Here is a 16,937-nt window from a genome sequence, read left to right on the forward strand (position 1 = left end):
ATCCACCGATGAAGTGCTCAGAGCAGGTGCAATTTGCAGTTCAAGAACAAGCAAACGTATAACCCCTGGCTTTTCATGCAGAATTCACAGCTGGGCTGTACAACATGCAAAAAGATAGGGAGCTTGGGTCTAGAAACGACTGGAGGGATTAACCTATCTAGCAAAAGTGTGGGAATGTACAGTAACATCCTCTGCCTCTGCCATATAAAAAAAGTGTGAGTCCTTAGTGTAGAATTTCCATGACAGGGCTTATAAATTAATTATGTACCCATTGATTGTTTAAGGATATAACTTATAAATGCCTCATGAGCTTAGTTAAACTGTCATACCGCATCATAACCAAAAATAAACACGTTTTAATCGTTTGTCAACAAAATAAATGTAAACAAACACTATATAGCCTCAAAACTATAATGTTGATATCATGGATGGTCAGTCCTTGCATCCATAGCTTTGTCTATGAATTTGAGAGTGTTTACAATTCTCCAGCATTTACATTTTAGTCATTTAGCAGACGCTCTTATCCAGAGCGACTTACAGGAGCAATTAGGGTTAAGTGCCTTGCTTAAGGGCATGTCGACAGATTTTTCACCTAGTCGGCTCGGGGATTAGAATCAGCGACCTTTCGGTTACTGGCACAACGCTCTTACCCACTAAGCTACCTGCCGCCATCCTTCAGCTTTTTACCGAAACAGGGGTGGGGAAAACACTGTTATTGTTTCTACTGCTGATTGCCACTTTAAAAATCAAGTTTGCATTCTTACATCACTTCACAAATAAAACAGACCCACAAACAAGCATAAAAATATATTCTTTTATCTTCTCAGTAAGTGAACTGTTCCATGAAAATGATGATAGCCTGTTTAAGGTTGGTAAGTACATGGCTTGGATAGGCAACATAGAATGCTGTAAATGGAATCTTCAAGTGCCAGAGTAAACGTGTTAGACAGCTGACTATAGAGTAACAATAGAAAATGACAGCAGGAGGAGAATAAATAGAAACCTGATGACCTATAGGCACGGTGTGATTGAAAACGTTAGACTACAAATCCCATGAGCCCCAAATGCAACTCGGCTCCACCCTGTTTAATGTCATCAGCTTCACTCTGTGTACCCAACAGCTTGTACCCTGCTTGTACGGACAGTCCGCTGTGGGAAGCGTGCGTTCTTGTGACAGAAGATGAGTGGGCCAATACAGGAGGTGGCTGTGCTGGCAGATAAGGTGGGTCTCCCCTTTCAGGGGAAATGTCTGAGGTCCACTGAGATGGGGGATGATCATTTCTCTGTGACTGCTGCTGCCATGGGGATGCGGATTGTGGCCTGTGCAGTCGCTGCCAGCTCCTCGATCTCTGTGTTTAACCGCCTGATGACCCACTCCATCGCCTCTCGTCCCTGAACACAACAAAACACACAGGGGAAAGTTAGGGGCTGAACATTTCCACTCATAAATATTTAATCCAGGCTGCAGGTGTGAAGGGAGAGGTCTTACTTTGCCTGCATTTGCTGAGATGGTTTTGGCCATGAGCCCCTCCAGGTAACTGCTCAGACTAATTCCTTTTACAGAGATCAGTGCCTCTTGTGTCAGTATGGTCCTAAACATAAGGATAAACAGAAAAACAAACAGTTTAGCTGTGAAACTCAAACCTATTTATCAATTTTCCTGTATATAATCTTTAACTCAAACCATCAACAAATCACATACTTTTCGGGATCCTGCGGATGCGGCCTGTATGTTAACTTCTCGTCCACAGATACTATATTAGTACATGAAATCTGAAAGCAGAGGAAAGTGCATCAACGTTAGCCAACAGGGCTAAAAGGTGGAGTTATCTATAGTATCCACAAATGCACATCCGACAACAGGGGTGAACTCACATTTGTAGATTGTAGCTCAAAGATCTTTTCCTTGGGGTCTACCACCGAATGTTCCTGGATGTATGTGTTTGTTCGTGTTATACCAATGAGCTGGGAGAAAAGACAATGACATCATCACTGTCAGTGATATATGTTTGACATCACTGACAAAATAATACATCCTCAGATCTGTTGACTCATAAAAGCTTCAAGGTTTGAGAAATATTTACCAAACAACTTCATGCAGTCTTGATTACACAACACCAGTCTGAACCTTCTAGCTGAGACAGCCTTCAGTAAAGGTCTAGCAGAGCCGAGGTCATGGCAGCGCTCAATCATTTAACTACCACAGAGCTGTAGATAGCCAACTGTTCTGAGCATTACCCACTTCACTAGAACAAGCATCATTCAAAATGTAGCCTAGTCTAACCGCAAGCCTACACATACTAACTTGGCCTCTGAACTAAACAGCTGCTGTGATTGAATATGTCAACATTTGTACAGTCAACTTCTGATTAATGCAATGGCTTTGGATTATTGTGGGTGCAGCAACCCAAATTACATCGATATCTACAGCAGTTAAAAGACAATGTATCTGCATTGGGACTGGTGACCTGAAATTTACTCATCAGGAGAATCGTATTAGTGGCAACATTGGAGACAGGGATCAACTGTGCTGGGGACTTACAGTCTTGGCCAAGGAGGGCAGTCCCCACTCTGTGCTGAGCAGTCTGTTGCTGCATAGCCGACCCTGTGTGTCCACGTGTCTGTTCAACACGTCCACCCCTACCACGCCTGGGTTCATGGGGTTGGGGTACTTCTGCATTGCCGCCTTGGTCACTGTCTCCCACGGGTGGCTGTGGGGGGACAACACAGGAAATCAATATTACTGTAATAATACAGTATCATAATGTGTGCATTTCATAATGTTACCATGTATGCATCCAAATGAATACATTTGAAAACCTGTCCTGACATTATTGTACTGTGTGATGTGGATTGGGTTAAGAAACATGCATTATGGGTTCAGTAAGACAAGTAAGAGTTCTTGATTTGACCTTGACAATGTTTCTTTTTTTACTTTACAATAAAGTTGTTTACAATCCATATTCATTATGTGTGTTGTAAACGGAGGCATTTCCTCACTCAATTAATTCCCCAAAGAGCATTAAGCCCTGAATATATAGTGACATAACAACCATGTTTCCACCATTGACTGAGCCTCCAGCATAGCTAGTTGGAATAGAAATACATGTATTCCAGTCTCAGAGAGTGCATGCCTGGTGCGGCACGGGACATCATCAAAATGACATTGAGCTCAAATTCGATTAATACATGAATTCACATGACCTTAAACAAGTAACTGTTAGCTAAAATCAAAGCACCGGAATCCCGTGACATTCTGCTGGAAACTTCGGGCTAACAGTTAGCTACTTGTAATGTGGCTAACTAATGTAATATCAGTAATGTGGCTAACTAATGTAATGTCAAAGATACTGTAATGTGGCTAGCTAGCTTGCAGTCACATACTGTACCGTCTTTGTTGCATCGTTAGCTAGCTAGCTATAATTATTTGTCTGGTTTAGTAATGGTAAATAGGAAGTTTTATGTGTTGGCTAGCCAAAATAGATGGCTAACGTTAGCTGTTTGCTACCTAAAACCCATTAACTTGTACCAGAAGCTAGTTGGCTAAAGTCAAAGAGCTAACGCGCACTAACTGGCTGGTTGCTAACCTAGCTACAAACTTCAATAAGATAGCTAATTTCAAGGTATTTCAATTAAACATTTTTTTCAACATTGTGAAAATTAATAAATTACTCACTTGAATATGTGTTCTGAGGTCCAGATCTTCATGTTCTAGACCGTTTTGTCGGAGCTTGGGCGCCGGTGACTTAAGAAAGCGTGACAGCAGCTATAGAGGAAACGATGTTGCCAACTTGCCCTACTAGTGGTGCTCCATCTGGTGGCGACCAGAAGTATGTCATTCGACCCTCCCTGGTCCTTCATAGTAAAAAATGACCGAATAACATGCATTGAAATGTCTGGAATTTTCCTGACGCGTATTTCAGAGGAGAGTGCACCTTATTTCGAACAGAGCCAAATGTAGCATAAATAAGAACTCAAATCCGCTTAGCTACATAATGTGAAAAAGCTGTTTGTACCAGATTTCAAATTCTGTCGATCACAAAGCGTAGACTGAAAGTCCCGCCCCAGGAAGCGTGTCAACCCTAGCGACGTCATTTCTCGCCTCTTCCTCTCTGTCATTATACACATATCCGAGTTGTCCTTGAGCGGAACATCACTGGCAAAATGGTTGCATACTGGAGACAAGCGGGCCTTAGGTAAATGTATTCTATATTTAACAATGTCACATTTTGTGTGTATTCTGATTGTAAGGTAAGGCACTTAAATGATGTAGCTACTAAATTGCATATTTGCTTGAGAGCTCTGGTGCGATTGATATCCAGCTAGCTAGCCGAAATGATAAGACGTTCAACGAACTTGAAGAGCTAGCTAAAGTAGCGTGTTTCCCATGAGAACCGCGGCACATTGAAGCATATGATTGGTCTAGTTTTGTAAGCGATCAAGGGGAACTCACAACTCATAAACATCCTATGTAGAGTAAGATGATGGCAAGGATCTTCCACTAGTAGGCATAAACTACCTGAATATTGATATTCATTCGATTTTCTTAAAGGTTGGGTGATTTTGAGAAAGTAATTGTTATAGCAAGAACATTTTCAAACACCCAGCACTCGGGAAACAGATCAGGGGTGGCCAACCTTCCTGGAGCGCAAGCAGGATTTTCTTTCAGTCCTATTTAAAAGGGATTGTTCACCCAAATTACAAAATACAAAATGTTTGTGTCCTTACCTTAAAAGCAGTCTATCGACAAGGATACTGTAATCTATGATTTGGTTACCACTGCCATCAAGCATTAATATGAGTATTTCCTGTGCAGAGCCTTGAAGTAGTGTTAACACTCCCCAGCACGTGTCGCATACAACTTTCCACCTGAGAACAGGGATCAATCCCTGCTTCCAACCTTCCCACTGTTTCTCCCATTTCCCTGTCTCTATCGTATTTAATTACTGTCTGAATAAAGTGTCAAACCACCTAAAAACTTTCATTTCATCCCCCCAAAATCTAAAAGTAACAAAGTCATAGAATTGAGTGTTAATTTAATGTTCAAAGTATCCTGAATACACCTGACCTGTGTTTTTTTTTGTGCATTTTTTGTATAATTTTTCCACCCTGGTCATAGGCGTAAGCCATGTGAAAATACGTAGAATTGCAGGTAATTAGCTTTAAAACAGTACAATCTTCCTGGGGGAGGACCGCAATCGCCCAGTCTAGATATTGTGCCAGGGAGGGCAAGGAAATTCACATAGTAGATCTCACTCCAAGCTTTCTTCAAAAGTTTGCAGCCCTGGCTAAAGTGTGTTTCTCTCTGTGTCCGCTGCAGCTACATTCGCTTCTCTGCGATCTGCGCGAGTGCAGTACGCGCGGCACTGAAACCACAGTTCAAAGTTGAGGCAATGAAAGTTGCAGAGTCCAGCGTCAAAGTCTACGTCCCAAAGGCTATAGCATGTGAGTATTGAAAGGACAAATCACTACAATATTTGAAAATAATAATTGAATTCATCTACCACCTCCTAACCATCACACAATATTGCCTTGTGTGCTTGGCCTATCACACCTGATTTTATATTGGTTCTACTTACTGCAGCTGCCAAGTAAGCATATAAAGTATTTGCCTAATAAATCAGTCTGATTTATTAAGCATGTCAAGTATTTGTCATTATCATAGATGTACAGTGAGGGAAAAAAGTATTTGATCCCCTGCTGATTTTGTACGTTTGCCCACTGACAAAGACATGATCAGTCTATAATTTTAATGGTAGGTTTATTTGAACAGTGAGAGACAGAATAACAACAAAAAAATCCAGAAAAACGCATGTCAAAAATGTTATAAATTGATTTGCATTTTAATGAGGGAAATAAGTATTTGACCCCTCTGCAAAACATGACTTAGTACTTGGTGGCAAAACCCTTGTTGGCAATCAGAGGTCAGACGTTTCTTGTAGTTGGCCACCAGGTTTGCACACATCTCAGGAGGGATTTTGTCCCACTCCTCTTTGCAGATCTTCTCCAAGTCATTAAGGTTTCAAGGCTGACGTTTGGCAACTCGAACCTTCAGCTCCCTCTACATATTTTCTATGGGATTAAGATCTGGAGACTGGCTAGGCCACTCCAGGACCTTAATGTGCTTCTTCTTGAGCCACTCCTTTGTTGCCTTGGCCGTGTGTTTTGGGTCATTGTCATGTTGGAATACCCATCCACGACCCATTTTCAATGCACTGGCTGAGGGAAGGAGGTTCTCACCCAAGATTTGACGGTACATGGCGCCGTCAATCGTCCCTTTGATGCGGTGAAGTTGTCCTGTCCCCTTAGCAGAAAAACACCCCCAAAGCATAATGTTTCCACCTCCATGTTTGACGGTGGGGATGGTGTTCTTGGGGTCATAGGCAGCATTCCTCCTCCTCCAAACACGGCGAGTTGAGTTGATGCCAAAGAGCTCGATTTTGGTCTCATCTGACCACAACACTTTCACCCAGTTCTCCTCTGAATCATTCAGATGTTCATTGGAAAACTTCAGACGGGCCTGTATATGTGCTTTGCGGGCGCTGCAGGATTTCAGTCCTTCACGGCGTAGTGTGTTACCAATTGTTTTCTTGGTGACTATGGTCCCAGCTGCCTTGAGATCATTGACAAGATCCTCCTGTGTAGTTCTGGGCTGATTCCTCACCGTTCTCCATGATCATTGCAACTCCACGAGGTGAGATCTTGCATGGAGCCCCAGGCCGAGGGAGATTGACAGTTATTTTGTGTTTCTACCATTTGAGAATAATCGCACCAACTGTTGTCACCTTCTCACCAAGCTGCTTGGAGATGGTCTTGTAGCCCATTCCAGCCTTGTGTAGGTCTACAATCTTGTCCCTGACACCCTTAGAGAGCTCTTTGGTCTTGGCCATGGTGGAGAGTTTGGAATCTGATTGATTGCTTCTGTGGACAGGTGTCTTTTATACAGGTAACAAGCTGAGATTAGGAGCACTCCCTTTAAGAGTGTGCTCCTAATCTCAGCTCGTTACCTGTATAAAAGACACCTGGGAGCCAGAAATCATTCTGATTGAGAGGGGGTCAAATACTTATTTCCCTCATTTAAAATGCAAATCAATTTATAACATTTTTGACATGGGTTTTTCTGGATTTCTTTGTTGTTATTCTGTCTCTCACTGTTCAAATAAAACTACCATTACAATTATAGACTGATCATTTCTTTGTCAGTGGGCAAACGTACAAAATCAGCAGGGGATCAAATACTTTTTTCCCTCACTGTAGAACACTACAGAACTGCAGATTATCAACAGACAGTAATCACCATAGACAATATATAATTTATCTGATTGTATATGGTCATTACTCTCTTTTCATAATCTGCAGTTCTCAAGCAACTAGCACAAATAGCTAGATAACATCAATAGTCCATAGTTTCTAAGATCAGTCTAACTTGACACGTTTTCCTCTCCTCTCTTTATCTTGCAGGATCTGAATACAACATGTAGTGGATGTTCTTCGGGACCAAGAGGATTTTTCACTGTCCTGGCCAACATGCAAGGGTTAAATCTAGATTTGTGGATAGATGGGGGACCTAACAGAATGGACATGTTGTTTTTCCTTTCATTTGTAATTAAGAAAATGAATTAAAATTACTATCTAAAAGATGTCTGCTGGATTACTTAAACTTGCACCCATGACTCTTGTTTGCCCCTGTTTTGTAAAGGCATACTTTACCTGGCAACATGGACCGTGAGTGGATTTTCACTTCAGGAGTCATATGTAAAAGTAGGACATAATCTCAGAATGTTATTTTATTTTATTAATTGAATTAAATACTGGACATGGAGTACAGTGTGAAATGAGAGTGAATACTTCTAGATGAGCTTTTCAGTGAAATGCAACAGGGTGGTGTTCAGTGGGGTGTGTAAAGTTACAGAATGTTGAGATAAATACATTCTGTAGAGCAGACGTGCATCTGTAAGCTCTATACAAGACATTTGTATCTAAAACTGCATAATGTTGCATCTCGACTTCAATTAAATAGTTTCACATTAGGAACACATTTCTATGATTATGGCCTACGGTCTTCCTTTGTAAAAATTTGAATCATTAAAAGTAGTCAGTGATTCAAAATGCATGCAGTAGGAATACAAACAAAACAAATGGTCATTTTCGTAACTAAAATGTAATTGTGCTCTCTAGTCTCTTCTCTCTGGTCATCTTGATCATGGTCTCCGGCGAGCGATACAGGAAAATTAGCTTCTCAAACAGTGTTTCCTCCAGCTCCATCTCACCAGTCTCTCGCACCACAAAGATGTCCGTGCAGAGCTTCAACACCCGGTCCACACATGGCAGCTCCTCAAACATGATGGAGCGGGATATACCGTTGAAGAATTCCCTGACAAACTTTCCAACGACCAGCACCACAGACATGTACAGGCCCACAATTCTACCGTAGCAAGGTGGAATGGCGCAGGAGGTGGTATCAGGTTGAAGGTCGAGGCCAGACAAGCAACATTAGCATATGGGATTCCATGGAAAAGAGGACAAAGAGTTTATTTAGCAGTGAGAACAAATCAACAAGTCAAAGCGTCAATCAGGAGTAGAAACAATAACAAAGCAATCGCCCCGCCCCTGGTTCGATAAAAAGCTGAGGGATGGAACTGGAGAAATGTAACCACTGAAATTCATTGTCAGCTATGGATGCAAGGACTGATCATCCATGATATCAAAATTATAGTTTTAACCATGTTTTGAGGCTATGTAGTGTTTGTTTACATTTTGTTTACAGACATTGGAGTACAACAAGCTTATATTTTGGGTTCTGATGGGGAACGACAGTTGAACTAAGCTCATGAGGCATTTATAAGTTATATTCTTCAAGAATCAATAGGTACATACAGTATTAATTTACAAGTCCAAAACTGGATGTACAGTGGGGAAAAACAGTATTTAGTCAGCCACCAATTGTGCAAGTTCTCCCACTTAAAAAGATGAGAGAGGCCTGTAATTTTCATCATAGGTACACGTCAACTATGACAGACAAAATGAGGAAAAAACATCCAGAAAATCACATTGTAGGATTTTTAATGAATTTATTTGCAAATTATGGTGGAAAATAAGTATTTGGTCAATAACAAAAGTTTCTCAATACTTTGTTATATACCCTTTGTTGGCAATGACACAGGTCAAACGTTTTCTGTAAGTCTTCACAAGGTTTTCACACACTGTTGCTGGTATTTTGGGCCATTCCTCCATGCAGATCTCCTCTAGAGCAGTGATGTTTTGGGGCTGTCGCTGGGCAACACAGACTTTCAACTCCCTCCAAAGATTTTCTATGGGGTTGAGATCTGGAGACTGGCTAGGCCACTCCAGGACCTTGAAATGCTTCTTACGAAGCCACTCCTTTGTTGCCCGGGCGGTGTGTTTGGGATCATTGTCATGCTGAAAGACCCAGCCACGTTTCATCTTCAATGCCCTTGCTGATGGAAGGAGGTTTTCACTCAAAATCTCACGATACATGGCCCCATTCATTCTTTCCTTTACACGGATCAGTCGTCCTGGTCCCTTTGCAGAAAAAACTGCCCCCAAAACATGATGTTTCCACCCCCATGCTTCACAGTAGGTATGGTGTTCTTTGGATGCAACTCAGCATTCTTTGTCCTCCAAACACGACGAGTTGAGTTTTTACCGAAAAGTTATATTTTGGTTTCATCTGACCATATGACATTCTCCCAATCCTCTTCTGGATCATCCAAATGCACTCTAGCAAACTTCAGACGGGCCTGGACATGTACTGGCTTAAGCAGGGGGACACGTCTAGCACTGCAGGATTTGAGTCCCTGGCGGCCTAGTGTGTTACTGATGGTAGGCTTTGTTACTTTGGTCCCAGCTCTCTGCAGGTCATTCACTAGGTCCCCCCGTGTGGTTCTGGGATTTTTGCTCAACGTTCTTGTGATCATTTTGACCCCACGGGGTGAGATCTTGCATGGAGCCCCAGATCGAGGGAGATTATCAGTGGTCTTGTATGTCTTCCATTTCCTAATAATTGCTCCCACAGTTGATTTCTTCAAACCAAGCTGCTTACCTATTGCAGATTCAGTCTTCCCAGCCTGGTGCAGGTCTACAATTTTGTTTCTGGTGTCCTTTGACAGCTCTTTGGTCTTGGCCATAGTGGAGTTTGGAGTGTGACTGTTTGAGGTTGTGGACAGGTGTCTTTTATACTGATAACAAGTTCAAACAGGTGCCATTAATACAGGTAACGAGTGGAGGACAGAGGAGCCTCTTAAAGAAGAAGTTACAGGTCTGTGAGAGCCAGAAATCTTGCTTGTTTGTAGGTGACCAAATACTAATTTTCCACCATAATTTGCAAATAAATTCATAAAAAATCCTACAATGTGATTTTCTGGAATCTTTTTCCTCAATTTGTCTGTCATAGTTGACGTGTACCTATGATAAAAATCACAGGCCTCTCTCATCTTTTTAAGTGGGAGAACTTGCACAATTGGTGGCTGACTAAATACTTTTTTTCCCCACTGTATCAACTGCTGATTGCCACTTTGAAGGGATAGTCCCCTCCAGCCTGGGGCAGCATTGAGTTTTTTTCTTTACCTACCCCTGTCCTGCTAGAGCACCCAGGCTGGAGGGGCTGACTTTGTCGTTGAACACTACTATCTCAATGCTGTGGCAGCTGCTCTGGACGTGCCCCTGTCCAGGAGTGCATTCCTCCACCATCCACCACTGACCCCCCTCTGCACTTCCATTGTCTTCTGCCCGCTGTAGTTTGATGGACAGGGGCCGGTAGAAGGCCAACATCTGGAGGTCCTCAGGCCTATCTGAGTGTTCTGGGGTGTTACAGATGGGACAGGGAAGATTTGAATAAATGGGAAGCAGAGACGATGACCTTCAGTTGACTAGTTAAGATCCATGGTTATACAAGCATCTGCATTTGTTGAATGTATTTTCTGTACAGTATGATGGCTGGATAGAGGGTCCCTTACCTACATCCAGACGGGTGGCCATCTTGGACTCCAGTCCTCCGGGACCTCTGATGAACTTGGGCAGGAGAGACTCAATGACCCTAGCAGAGAGAATGAATGACCGCATATCAGCACCAACATTCTATTACCATTGTGATCATATCTTTTGTAGTTGGAGTTCTTTTGTGTGTAATAGGTTCTTCTACAACTAGCTTTCAGATTGTAGGTTATTTTATTGACAGTTATGTAGCTCAGTTGGTAGAGCATGGCGCTTGCAACGCCAGGGTTGTGGGTTCGTTTCCCACGGGGGGCCAGTATGAAAATGTATGCACTCACTAACTGTAAGCCGCTCTGGATAAGAGCGTCTGCTAAATGACTAAAATGTAAAATGTAAATGTCATGTTGACTGTGGCTGTAAACTCATGTAACAGTTGATGATGTGGTGAGAGTGCTGTGATGATCAGACTCACACAGAGTCATTGTGTGTCCCTTTGAGCATCTGAACTATCTGGTCCCTCAAGGCCCGGTCCTCATACTTGACAGTGTGTTCCCCCACGGTCTCCACGTTCATCGACAGAGACGCATTCCTGGGGTGGAGGGGCACACATACACACACATACACAGAGTGAAATCACTACCACTATCACTAACTAGTTAAGTTGTTTATTATGGCTGTATCATATGGCATATGTTTATAGCACAAATAATACGATCTTAGCTTTAACACAAGGTCAAAAAGTCGGACCTCAAGCCTTAACAGTGTTATATACCCCATTCACATATAACCAACCCAGAGCCCTATCCAACCCTGCTACACTGTACCTGAGTAGTACCCATCGCAGGGTGATGTAGATGTGGGTGGAGTTGCTGAGTTCATGGATCATAGCATCACGGCTGGCAGGGCTGATGCTCCACAGCAGACTGGCATCACTCTTGATCTTTGCAATGACAATGTCCTCGGCCATGTAGTTCACAAGGAACTGCATGGCTGACTGAGAGAGAGTTAGAGAGAAGAGTATGTCAGAGGTCCTTAGGGTCAATTCCACAGCCCCTCAAACTTGCAACTTGTTGTAACGAGATCCTCTTACCGGGTGAGTGGCATAGAGGTTGGTGAGCCGGTTGAGGCCGGCCTGTGAGTATGGCACCAGGTTCTGCTCCTGGGCACTCATTGTGAACAGTGGCTGTATAAAACACACACAGAAAACAACATCAGAACTAACAGTCTCACAGAAGGAGAACATTTTACAAAAATATAAAGATTGTGAGCTGATGGGATCATCTATACCTCATATCCTGCTATGCTGAGCTGAATGGAGACATCAAGAGGCTGATTGGTCACCCCAGCCACTGACTTGACCAATGACATGAAGAGGAGGGGGAACCAGATGACGCTGATGAGGAAGAATATGATGAAGCCGCCCATTCCATACTTCACCACCATTTTCTTCTTCTGCCCTGGGGTGTGTGGGTATTTCTGTACAAATTAAAGAGACAAATGATTCATAGTTCAACACAATTTCAGTTAGTTCAAGTTGTAATTATTTGCCCACAATTGTTCTTGATACTTAGTCTAGTGTACATAGATATCAAACAAACATGAAGACAGATAAAACCCCTTTAATTCTACAGTGATTCACCATCAACTATCAGTCAGATCTACTCTCTATGGAGATGAGTTTGAGACTGACAACTGCTACCAGCCTATCGGCATCCCAGTTACCTTCTCCGACTCCCTCCAGCACTTGAGTATGAAGATGTTGGCATAAATGTCCTCGACACAGATCCAGCTGCCCAGGCTGAGGGTGGTGTCAGTCCAGACCCAGTCCATCACGGCACGCAGCTCTATGAGGAACGGAACCAGGCGGAACCTGAGGAGGAGACAGGGACAACCCATAGAGATAGTTAGAGGACACAACATTGAATATGTCCCATTATGGCGTCTGTGAGAGCATGGGCAGGGCCATTGAATATGTCCCATTATGGCGTCTGTGAGAGCATGGGCAGGGCCATTGAATATGTCCCATTATGGCGTCTGTGAGAGCATGGGCAGGGCCATTGAATATGTCCCATTATGGCGTCTGTGAGAGCATGGGCAGGGCCATTGAATATGTCCCATTATGGCGTCTGTGAGAGCATGGGCAGGGCCATTGAATATGTCCCATTATGGCGTCTGTGAGAGCATGGGCAGGGCCATTGAATATGTCCCATTATGGCGTCTGTGAGAGCATGGGCAGGGCCATTGAGGCCATCTTGGTTTTAGTCCATTTTATTGTTCTACTACTATGAGTTGGCAAACAAACTGAAAGGTTGCATACTGCCACATGAGTTATAAAGCCAAGGTTGGTGATTTACTGCCACCTGCAGTTATGGAATGTTTTCTCACAAGTATAATTAATTGGCTGATCCCTCCTGATGACCTGGATTTTTTTATTTATTAGGATCCCCATTAGCCGACGCCAATGGCGACAGCTAGTCTTACTGGCGTATGACACATAACGAAAAAGACATTACAAACAAAATACTTTACAATTTACATACATTTAAAACATGAACATGTAGTGTTCGTGTGTGTGTGTGTGTGTGTGTGTGTGTGTGTGTACATCTATCAGGACTGATGTGATCATTTCCCATAGAAAGTCCCACCCAGTTGACTACTTCAAAATGGTGAAAGTCCTTAATGGCGCTGCCCATGTTAAAACAGGCTTTTGGACCCTAGAGTCCTCTATCTATCTCTGTGTGACAACTCTGGTATTATGGGATGTTCTGGTCTGCCTTTGTTTATCTATCATAGAGCATTGACTGTACCCTTGAAAGAGGAATAGGTTGAGGTAGTTATAGTTCTTGGTCAGGAAGTTTCCCAGCACACGATTTGGGTAGCCACACTTGATCTGGTAGGCAGAGAGGCCAAAGTAGATGCACTTCACAAAGTACCACAACTGTGCCACCTGGTTCATGTTGAACCTCCTAGAACACAAGAGAATGACCATGAAAAAGGTCAATAAGCAGCTCCTTTTTTGATTATTACACGTTTATTCACACTGTAATTAAACTGTAAATTAATTAACATTCACTCTGACCTCTCAGTCACCCCGGGGAGTATGAAAAACATCCAGAAGTGGATACCAAACACCAGCACCACTTGGAAGACACATTTTCCCATGAGGGTTTTGCGGAGGTAGAGAGCACGGTCCACTATCATGGTCCCAAACTGGATGAGCAGCATGACCAGGAAGGCCGATGGGACCTGGTCCTCCCCAATAGCATCTGTGATGTCAGCAGCAGCACTGTGTTTCTGTTCCGACACAAAAAGAAAACAGTGAAAGAAATCCACTTGAAACAAGTAGGCCAAATAGCTTTCCAAATTCAATTCTGACTCAGACAGGTATTCTCTTTTCTCTCTTTTCTTACCCCAAAAGCCCAGTATCCAAATATGATGACAATGAAGTTGATTACGTCAATCAGAAACATGAGAGCGTAGACATCACACACTGGGCTGTACTCTGGGTGAATGATGTCATAGAAGAACTGCCTGATAGGTAGGTATATGTGCAGGGCACTGCGAAGACAAAAGAGGACCATGGCTGAAAATATCCATTCATTTTGAAACCAGTTCTTAAAGATGCATTCATGTCCAGTCAAAAGTCCTGCCTCCAGGATTTGTTTGTAAACTGCCAGTTATCACCGGGGATATGGAATGAAAGTAACAGAATACACCTACAAGACATATCCGTAAGTATAGAGTGCTAAATGCTCACACTTCTATGATAGCAGCTTTAGTCTCCAGCATCCTTTCTCGGATCAGCTTCTTGATCCTCTCCTTCCTGGTCAGGGGCACTTTATTGTGGTGCCTCTTCTTCTTTGAGTGGCGCTTTTTGTGCTGCATATCATCTGCAAGAATATACCATTTACATCTAGATACATTAGTATATTGGGTAACATTTCCCATCTGGCCAGGCAACACCCCATTTCAACTTCAATACACTCTCAAACAAACTGATTAGTTCAGCACTATGTTTAGGCTACTGAATGTATGTACCGTTTGTCTCAGTGGAGTTGGCTTTTCCCCGTCTGCGAAACAAGGATGCAGTTGAGGCCTGTAGAGGAAGGAAGGGCAGTCTTCGCTTCGGCTGATCCCCTGCTTTGTCTCCTCCACTCATCTTCTTCTTCTCCGTCTTCTTCTTTAACTTCTTGAAGAAGTCCGGCATCTCAACCTCTTTGTTATCCCAAAGACCGTGGCACTACGGACAGAAGAAGTTGTGTAGCTCAGTTGGTAGAGCATGGCGCTTGCAACGCCAGGGTTGTGGGTTTGATTCCCACGGGGTGCCAGTATGAAAAAAAAAAAGTATGCACTCACTAACTGTAAGTCGCTCTGGATAAGAGCGTCTGCTAAATGACTAAACATTTAAATGTAAAAAAAGTTGTGCTTTAGTATCTTTTATATGATGTAACACAGAAACCAGCATTCATGTCAGTACCTTTAGAATAGAGCGATGGAAGAACAGAGCCAGGAGTTGTATCAAGTCAAAGACAACATAGCCATCTTTCTTCTCCACCCCAATGATGTTGGGCAGAGCAAAGGGCCGGTCTGCGTTGATGCCTCGGTAGGCCGAGGTGGTCCAGGGGAAAAAGCCAAACTGGAAAAAATACTTCACCACCACAATCAGCTGGAAGAGATAGGAATCATCATTCACCCTTACATAAAATGTATGCACGTATGACTGTAAGTTGCTTTGGATAAAAGCGTCTGCTACATGCCATATATTATTATATTATATTATTATATATTATATATATACACTAACATGACCAAAAGTATGTGGACACCTGCTCGTCGAACATCTCATTCCAAAATCATGGGCATTAATATGGAGTTGGTCCCCCCTTTGCTACTATAACAGCCTCCACTCTTCTGGGAAGGCTTTCCACTAGATGCTGGAACATTGCCACGGGGACTTGCTTCCATTCAGCCACGAGTATTAGTGAGGTCGGGCACTGATGTTGGGCAATTAGGCCTGGCTCGCACTCGGCGTTGCAATTCATCCCTAAGGTGTTCGATGGGGTTGAGGTCAGGGCTCTGTGCAGGCCAGTCAAGTTCTTTCACACTGATCTCAACAAACCATTTCTGTATGGACCTCGCTTTGTGCATGGGGGCATTGTCATGCTGAAACAGGAAAGGGCCTTCCCCAAACTGTTGCCACAAAGTTGGAAGCACAGAATCGTCTAGAATGTCATTGTATGGTTTGGGTTTAGATTTCCCTTCACTGGAACTAAGGGGCCTAGCCCGAACCATGAAAAACAGTCCCAGACCATTTTTCCTCCTCTACCAAACTTTACAGTTGGCACTATGCATTCGGGCAGGTAGCATTCTCCTGGCAGCCGCCAAACCCAGATTCGTCTGTCAGACTGCCAGATGGTGAAGCGTGATTCATCACCCCAGAGAATGCGTTTCCACTGCTCCAGAGTCCAATGGCGGTGAGCTTTACACCACTCCAGCCGACGCTTGGCATTGCGCATGGTGATCTTAGGCATGAAGCTCCCAACGAACAGTTATTGTGCTGATGTTGCTTCCAGAGGCAGTTTGGAACTCGGTAGTGAGTGTTGCATTCGAGGACAGACGATTTTTATGCGCTGTGCGCTTCAGCACTTGGCGGTCCCATTCTGTGAGCTTGTGTGGCCTACCACTTCACCGTTGAGCCGTTGTTGCTCCTAGACATTTCCACTTCACAATAACAGCACTTACAGTTGACCGGGGCAGCTCTAGCATGGCAGAAATGTGACGATCTGACTTGTTGGAAAGGTGGCATCCTATGACAGTTACTGTTGAAATAATGTTGAAAGTCACTGAGCTCTTCAGTAAGGCCATTCTACTTCCAATGTTTGTCTATGGAGATTGCATGGCTGTGTCCTCGATTTTATACACCTGTCAGCAACAGTACGGCTGAAATAGCCGAATCCACTAATTTGAAGAGGTGTCCACATACT

General features: G+C 43.3%; 3 protein-coding genes across 3 annotated transcripts in view; 1 reads left to right on the forward strand and 2 right to left on the reverse strand.

Moving 5' to 3' along the window:
• Nucleotides 1-800: 800 nt before the first annotated feature.
• On the reverse strand, nt 801-4,015 carry LOC121545464 (PRELI domain containing protein 3B). Its single transcript, XM_041856005.1, has 6 exons — nt 3,677-4,015; nt 2,543-2,711; nt 1,876-1,965; nt 1,703-1,773; nt 1,490-1,592; nt 801-1,392 (listed from the first exon to the last, which is right to left on the reverse strand). The coding sequence occupies exons 1-6, from the start codon at nt 3,706-3,708 to the stop codon at nt 1,276-1,278; spliced, it is 582 nt and encodes a 193-aa protein (XP_041711939.1). The 5' UTR covers nt 3,709-4,015; the 3' UTR covers nt 801-1,275.
• Nucleotides 4,016-4,086: 71 nt separating this feature from the next.
• On the forward strand, nt 4,087-7,638 carry atp5f1e (ATP synthase F1 subunit epsilon). The gene is made up of 3 exons (XM_041856006.1): nt 4,087-4,196; nt 5,321-5,445; nt 7,462-7,638. Coding segments are annotated over exons 1-3 (159 nt in total). The 5' UTR covers nt 4,087-4,164; the 3' UTR covers nt 7,464-7,638.
• Nucleotides 7,639-7,777: 139 nt separating this feature from the next.
• The window catches only part of LOC121546448 (piezo-type mechanosensitive ion channel component 2-like), a gene marked incomplete at its 5' end in the record, with an annotated part of 35,071 nt that continues 25,911 nt past the window's right edge, over nt 7,778-16,937 (reverse strand). Inside the window, 14 exon segments of the mRNA XM_045212411.1 lie at nt 7,778-8,425; nt 10,592-10,820; nt 10,977-11,056; nt 11,426-11,542; nt 11,778-11,947; nt 12,044-12,136; nt 12,241-12,429; nt 12,676-12,823; nt 13,761-13,919; nt 14,033-14,247; nt 14,364-14,511; nt 14,711-14,843; nt 14,992-15,193; nt 15,431-15,619. Coding sequence (XP_045068346.1) covers nt 8,155-8,425; nt 10,592-10,820; nt 10,977-11,056; nt 11,426-11,542; nt 11,778-11,947; nt 12,044-12,136; nt 12,241-12,429; nt 12,676-12,823; nt 13,761-13,919; nt 14,033-14,247; nt 14,364-14,511; nt 14,711-14,843; nt 14,992-15,193; nt 15,431-15,619 — 2,343 coding nt within the window.

Source organism: Coregonus clupeaformis, unplaced genomic scaffold, assembly GCF_020615455.1.
Source record: "Coregonus clupeaformis isolate EN_2021a unplaced genomic scaffold, ASM2061545v1 scaf0012, whole genome shotgun sequence".
NCBI lineage: Eukaryota > Metazoa > Chordata > Actinopteri > Salmoniformes > Salmonidae > Coregonus > Coregonus clupeaformis.